Raw genomic sequence first — 8,017 nt, forward strand, 5'->3', positions numbered from 1 at the left:
ATAGGCCTGTGAAAACCTCTGCCTACATAATGATTCGTTTCCTTCAATATGTTACCAGTACTGTGTACATCCATACAGTTTTCCATGTTGACAGGACTTGTTTCACATGAGAAATTGTATTGCCATATATATATTACAGAATACAGACATCGGATCCATAAACCCAATTTTACCTTCAAACACTAGAACAGCAAAGTAAATCTTAAGAAAGTGGAAGGAGGAAAAATATACAAACTGATATAAATCCAACGGAATAGAAAATATCACAACAGAAATTCAGTGAGACCAAAATACTATTCTTGAACACTCAGTGACATGGACAAAACGTTTATCCGCAGGAAACAAGGGAAAAAAGGGAACAGACTCAAGTGACTTCACAACAGAAACAACAGAGAGGACACGATTACCTAACTTACCAAAATAATAATCAGAAAACACTATGGAAAAGCCAAGGCACAAGGATTTGGTCAATGTTGATACAGTGTATGGACTGATTGTTAGAAAGACACAAACCACTAAAACTGAATACAGTAAAACAAGAAACCCTAAATACACTCATAATTTGAAAAGAGACTGCAGTAGCAGGGAAACAAAAATAAACAAACAAAAAACATGAAGAAAAGTCCAGGACCAGATGGCTCTACTGGTGAGAACTCCCATTTAAAAGATAATTATAATCTGTTCTTTGCACACCCTTCCAAAAAGGAGATGAAGAGGAAAATCCTTCCATATTATTCCATCAGACCAGCATTATCCCAACATCCAAAACAAGCACACATCATAAAGAAAATGGCACACAAATATCCGTCATGAATGTGTCACATACCTCAACAAAATATTACCAAATGCCATCCGGGAGCACAAACAAAGCTTAGCACACTGTGCGCAACTGAGAGTTACTCTAGAATGCAAGGACGGCTACCATACATAAGCAATTAATCCCAGAGCAGAACAAACATGGGAAAAGCCACAAAGTATCCCGATAGACACAGAAAACCTATTTCACAAAACCTTCATTACTTTTGCGGTATTAAAAAAAAATCATCGAATTAAGAACAGATGGTACACCTGGGCCTGGCAAGGCTCTTTCATGAAAAACCCACAGAGCGCTAACATCACACCCAATGCCAGGAACCCGAAACTGTCCTCCTAGACCAGGACACAGACACGCACTTTCGCTCTCGTTCCTCCCGACAACAGTCTCAGAGGTCTAGAGCAGGGTGGCTGGGCCCTCAAAAAGCAAACAGATGGGAACGTGGGACAGTTCTGGGAGGAGATCGAGTCACCTCTGCTCTCGCACAGCTGCTCGCACCCTGGGGACCCTTCCAGACTGTCCGCACAGCACAACTGCGACTCCACCGGAGCCTTCGGGACCAAGAGCAACAGGCACGCCGGCACCCAAGACCCCAGCGGGAAGCCGCAACAGCCACGCATCACTCACCTCCAAGGGGGCCCGGTCTGCTGGCGGGATAGAGGCCTGCCAAAGCCGTTGCTTCCGGAAGGGGCTGAAGAAGAGAAACGCGCCTGGGAAATGGCTTGGCAGCCTCGGACATGCAGCCTCTCCTGATGCCGGCATGACCCTGGGGCTGATGGGTCAGGCTTAGGTTTGGCCACCAGCGTCGAGGACAGCTCCTTACCTCATGGCCTGTGCAGACTCTCGGGCAGCAGCACACGCAGGCGCTGACTCCTACCCATGCGCCAAGGTCAGAGGCGGCCATGTCAGAGGGTGCACTTCCGCGTCAAAGTGCAGGACGCAGGCGCAGTCCCCACTGGCCGTTGCCATGGCACCACAGGACGCTTCTTCGCACTGCAGCATCCAGGGACAGAAGCCCCAGGGCCACTTTAGTCCCGCTGCTCCAGACTTTGACCCAGAGAGGCAGCTGCTGATTGCTCAGGTTCTCTGGATCCTGCCTCCCTGCCGCTCGGAGTCCTGAATGGAGCCCCTGCCTCCTGGATTCTGCCTGGCCCAGCGCTGGCCATCAAAGCCACGTGGGGAGAGAAGCAGTGCAGGGGCCATCGCAAGCACTGTTCTCTCTCTGAGTGATAGTTCATATGGGGGTTCACCCCTCAGGTGTCTACAAAGGCCAGCACTGGGACAGGCCGAAGCAGAAGCCAGGGACTTTTTATCTGGTGCTCCATTCTGGGTTCAGGGGCCTAAGTCTTTGGGCCGTCTCCCTCCGCTTTCCCAGGCGTGTTAGCAGACAGCTGGATCCCAGGGGGAATGGCTTCCGGAAGGCACTGTGGGGTAGTGGGTCAAGCCACCACCAGCAGTGCCGGCATCCCATGACGCCAGTTCGAGTCCTGGCTGTTCCACTTCCAATGCAGTTCTCTGCTGTGGTCTGGGAAGGCAGTAAACAATGCCCCAAGTCCTAGTGCCTCTGCACCCATGAAGAGACCCCGGGGGAGGCTCCTGGCTCCTGGCTTCAGAAACTCTCAGCTCTGCCCATTGCAGCCAATTTGGTAGTAGACCAGCAGATGGAAGACTCCTTCCCTCTCTCTCTCTTTCCTCCCTCCACCTTCAACTTTCACAATAACTAAAGAAATATACTCAACCATCCAGTGATCTAATACCCAAGGAATGACAAATTAAAATGACAACCTGGAGAAAGAGTGCCTTGCATCCAAGGCAGAACAGAGTCAGGTCCCCAAAGCACCAGACTACGCATTGTTTGTGGTCAGTGTTCATTTAAATATTTTTAAATTAAAGTAAGATTATTTCATCTGGAATCCCAATTTTAGGCTTTTTGCTGCTTTGTGCCTCTGACTTCGAGCACGGTGAGTCTTCCCCATGGAAGGTACAGGAGCAGAAATCCATCTGCCATAAGGGCTGTCCTGTTACTTTCCTCAACACATGCACTTGCCCACAGGTTAAGACAAACTGGCGCTAAAGAGAAAACAGAGTATCAGGCCACAGTTCCCCCCAGCTCCTCCCCACTATCACACCCTTTCCTACACACACATCCACATTTTTAATAAGGACAAAGACTACTTAAAGAGAACGTTGGGTGTGCCAGGTACTACCGCAAGTACCTGAACTTATTTATCTTCACAACAAACGGATGATGAAACCACGATTATCTCCATTTTGAGGAAGAGGCAGAGAAGGATGAAAGATGCCATATAACTCCCCTAGAAACAGGTCAAGCCACGGACTGACCTCAATTCAGACTTACATCAACTCAGGTCCTTTCCATAATGCCACAGGCCCTCTGCTCACTTCTGATCCAAACCAGAAACACGTTAACCAGAGTGATGAGAAAAGTCCTCTAAGTAACCCTTGTCTCACCCAGAAGTGGGGATTGAGGATGTAATATACAGGTCCATTTTACCACTGCATCTCTCTGTCTGTGATGGGGGCTCGGGCAGGGGTTTAGAACTCCCTGAATATGCACTCTCTCTGCCCAATGATCTGAAATAGAAGTTTGAGGAAAACATGTAGAGAGGCATTGCTTCCCTATGCAACTGTGTTCTTAACGCTGCATTTTTTGCCTGTCTCCTTCTCATAAAGGCCTCGTGCAGGAGATATCCTGGCTGACAGTCTGTAAGGCAGGTTTTGGAAGACACAGTTTCCTTGTTCTAACAAGTAATCTGATGTTCCTAAGATGCTACTGTACCTATTAAAAAGAAAATGGGGGAAAAAAAGTAAATGAGTGGCATTTCTTAATGAGCACTATACTTCATGTGTTGTACTATGCGAATTAATGGTAAAACTAGTACTCAAACAGTACTTTATACTTTGTGTATCTGTGTGGGTGCAAACTGTTGATATCTTTACTTAGTATATATTAAGTTGATCTTCTGTATATAAAGCTAATTGGAAATGAATCTTGATGAAGAATGGGATGGGAGAGGGGGTGGGAGATGGGATGGCTGTGGGTGGGAGGGAGGTTATGGGGGGGAAAGCCTCTATAATCCAAAAGTTGCACTTTTGAAATTTATATTTGTTAAATACAAATTTAAAACCTATACATAAACAAAGCTCAAAGCATCGCAACGACAGACTGCAAGACACAGAACAGGGCAGTTACAATCAAAACAGCATGGTATAAGCAAAAAATTGACATATAGACCAATGGAACAGAAAAGAAACTCCAGAAATCTGTGCACACATCTACAAACAAATTCTATTGGATAAATGACCTGAAGATCAATCCCAGCTGCAAAGGACAGTCTCTTCAAAAAACAGTCCTGGGAAAACTGGACCTCCACATGCAGAACTATGAAAGAAGACCCATGCCTTACACCTTATACAAAAAGCAATTAAAAATACTTCAAGGAACAAAATCTAAAACCCAATCTCATCAAACTACTAGAGAACATTGGGGAAAACCGAAAGGTATTGGCATAGGCAAAGATTTCTAGGGAAAAAGATCCGAGAAGCACAAGCAATAAAAGCAGAGACAAATATGATTCCATCAAGCCGAGGAGCTTCTGCGCTACAAAAGAAACACTCAGCAAAGTGAAAGGACAACTGAAAGAATGGGAGAAAATACTTGCAAACTATGAAACTGATAAAAGATTAATATCCAGAATCTATAAAGAGTTCAAGGAACTCAACAACCACAAAACCAAAAATCCAGTTTAGAAATGGGAAAAGGACTTGAACATGCATTTTTTCAAGTGAGGACATTCATATGGCCAACAGACACTTGAAAAAGTGCTCAAGATCACAAACCATCACAGAATTGCAAATCCAAATGACAATGAGGTTTCACTGCACAACAGTTAGAATGGCTCACATACAGAAATCAACAAACAATGAATGCTACTGAGGATGTGACAACTATGGGGACGTAATCCACTGTTGGTGGGAACATAAACTGGTGAAGCCATTGTGGAAGCAAGTAGAGATACCTCAGAAAGCTGGAAATAAATCTGCTATATGACTCAGCAATCCATCTCAAGGTGATTTACCCCTAGGAAATGAAATCAGCAGATTTGAAAGGATTATTTGCATCTCCAAGTTTAGTACAGCTCAGTTCACAATAGCTAAGACATGGAATCAACCCTGATGTCCATGAACTGATGACTGGATAAAGAAATCATGGCCTATATACACCAGGTAACACAACCCGTTGGGGATTACAGAGATGCTGTCTTTAGCAACAAAATGGATATAATTGGAAACCAGTATATTTAGTGAAATAAGCCATTCTGAAAGGACAAATACCATATATTACCCCGATTTGTGGTAACTAATAGAGACCTAAAGGGTAATGGGTAGGAGGGAAACTGACATTCTGTGATAGATGACTTTCTACAGTGTTTTTTTTTTCTCCATACTGTTCTCTACTTATTATATGGTTAAACATATGAGCATATAGTTAACTGAAAATAGATAATTATTAATAATTAAGAGTGGTAACAAGGCCGGCGCTATGGCTCAATAGGCTAATCCTCCGCCTTGCGGTGCTGGCACACTGGGTTCTAGTCCCGGTCGGGGTGCCGGATTCTGTCCCGGTTGCCCCTCTTCCAGGCCAGCTCTCTGCTGTGGCCCGGGAGTGCAGTGGAGGATGGCCCAAGTACTTGGGCCCTGCACCCACATGGGAGACCAGGAGAAGCACCTGGATCCTGGCTTCGGATCAGTGCGGTGTGCTGGCCGCAGTGTGCCGGCCGTGGCAGCCATTGGAGGGTGAACCAACGGCAAAGGAAGACCTTTCTCTCTGTCTCTCTCTCTCTCACTGTCCACTATGCCTGTCAAAAAAAAAAAAAAAAAGAAAGAAAGAAAGAAAGAAAGAAATCCTTTAAGGAGAGACTTTTTAGGATGCTGGGGGATGACTGAGCACCATGGGTAAGAACACAGCTGGAGTCAGCCATACCTCTGGATGGCTTCAGCCGTGTTCTCCAACCTGCCCATAACTCAACTGTATCAACTGTAAATGGCAAACGCCCTCACCTCATATGGCTGTGAGAATTTAACGGATGTAAACTTAGTGCATCTCCAGGCAATCATAAACATAAGCCCATTGCTAACACTACAGCTATCACAACAGTGTGTTCTGTGTTATGTTTTGTAGTACAGATGCTGTTGTGATCAGTGACTTGCACTATGTGACAGGCGTGGGCATGTCCAGACCACAGCCTCCCTGGCACTCACTTGATTTTGATGAACTTCCGACACGGCACCGTGTTCCTCACACATGCCTCAGTCAGCGGGTTGATGTCTTCCACCATAACGAAGGGGGCCTCCTCCAGGGTGATGATGCTCAGGTGGTTGTGATCCAGCTCACAGTCAGAGAAGGACTTGTACCAGGGCCATACCGTGGGCCTCGGGCTCAGGGTCTGGTTCTCCCACTTGCCCACCTGCACCACAAACACAGAGATACACCAGTGCTGCCTTGTGCCTCTGACTTCTGGCAGGGCAAGTCCTTCCCACGGAAGGCGTGGGAGCAGAAATCCATCTGCCGTAAGAACTGTCCTCTTACTTTCCTAAACATGTGCTCTTGCTCACAGGTTAAGACAAACTGGGCTAATGAGAAAACAGAGTATTGGGTCGCAGTTCCCCCCAGCTCCTCCACAGAGGAACTGCACATGCATGTCTGGGAGTGGCACCAAAGCATGATGTCCTGCCAGAGCTCATTGTCACGGATGTGACGGAAAAAGCGTAGACTTCTGAAAAAATCAGCAAGGTCTATGTCCAGCCCTCCAAAAAGGATGTGGGTGTCCCAGGAAGTGACCTAACTGTTGCACCAAATGCCTGCTCCGAAAAAATTGGTTTTGGTATAAAAAATTTTGACATGGATACCTACGTGAGAGGTCTTGAAAAAACTTCATGAAAACATCTATTATTAAAAAAAAACCTACGTTGTGGAATTCAAACATTTTTGCAACAAAATCAAGTTATCTTTGAATTCCATTTTCTAGGAATTCATTGAAGTACCTTCGTTCTAACTGAAATACTCTAGGCACACGCTTCATCACTGACAGCTTCGTTTTCCCAGCTGTAAAATGTACACAATCCCACCTTCTTCCTAAGAACATCATGACAAATAAATAAGGCAGTGCTTAGCGTACATCAGGACCTGTCAAAACAGAATCAATTGTGCTCCCTCTGAGCTGCTTGAGCGTCTTGGTGAAAGTGAATTGAAGGCTGTGGGCTGTATTTTTATTTTCACAGGCAGATTTAGACAGTGAGAGAGAGAGACAGAGAGAGAGGTCTTCCTTTTCCATTGGTTCACCCCCAAGTGGCCACTACAGCTGGCGTGCTGCGGCTGGCACGCTGCGCAGATCTGAAGCCAGGAGCCAGGTGTTTCCTCCTGGTCTCCCATATGGGTGCAGGGCCCAAGGACTTGGGCCATCCTTCACTACGTTACCGGGACACAACAGGGAGCTGGACTGGAAAAGGAGCAACCGGGACAGAACCAGCGCCCCAATCAGGACTAGAACCCTGTGTGCCAGCACTGCAGGCAGAGGATTAGCCTAGTGAGCCGTGGTGCCAGCCGGCTGTATGTTTTAAACCATAATTTTTTTTGACAGCTTATTGGCACTGCTCACACACACCAAGAATAAGCTGTCCTGACCAGTGCTGGCTCCTTCCTCCTCCTGCTCCTGCTCCCGCTCCCACACGTGATCACTTGACACCGCAGGTCAGTGCTGTGTTTGTGACAGTAACCTCCAGGGAAGCACCTCGTCTGAAAAGCTAAGTGCCAAGTCCATGCTCGGCTGGGTGGCTGTGACCCCTCCCCACCCCTCCAGTAACATCAGCATCACATGAAACGAATGGTGGACAAGCAGGGCGCCAGGAGTCCGAATCTGAAGGTGCTTTCCGATTCTGCAGTGTGCTTCTGTTAACTGAGCTACAGTAACTGTGTCATAGCCACAAAACCCAACCTGTCTGGCACACTAGGCTCATAAATCCCCAAGGCAACATAAACTAAGGCAAACATAAACTAAGGTTGTGCTGCTGGCTGCACAACCTTTGGCGATGTCACTGACCACATTACACAGAGGACTTCACAGCAAAATTCCAGCCAAAGCTGGTCTGCGTCAGATCAGTGCAGCTCCAGCCATTGTAGCC

At 46.6% G+C, this 8,017-nt stretch overlaps 1 protein-coding gene across 4 annotated transcripts in view; it reads right to left on the reverse strand.

Moving 5' to 3' along the window:
* LOC108175467 (glutamate receptor ionotropic, NMDA 2A) overlaps positions 1 to 7,486 on the reverse strand; it is a 290,700-nt gene extending 283,214 nt beyond the window's left edge. For all 4 annotated transcript variants that reach the window (XM_070064532.1, XM_070064531.1, XM_070064530.1 and 1 more), the window contains exon 1: positions 6,098 to 7,486. In XM_070064532.1, the coding sequence (XP_069920633.1) occupies positions 6,098 to 6,142 (45 nt within the window). In that variant the 5' untranslated portion in view covers positions 6,143 to 7,486. The remainder of the gene's footprint in view (positions 1 to 6,097) is intronic.
* Between the last annotated feature and the right edge of the window lie 531 nt (positions 7,487 to 8,017).

The sequence above is a fragment of the Oryctolagus cuniculus genome, chromosome 19 (genome assembly GCF_964237555.1).
Source record: "Oryctolagus cuniculus chromosome 19, mOryCun1.1, whole genome shotgun sequence".
Taxonomy (NCBI): Eukaryota; Metazoa; Chordata; class Mammalia; order Lagomorpha; family Leporidae; genus Oryctolagus; species Oryctolagus cuniculus.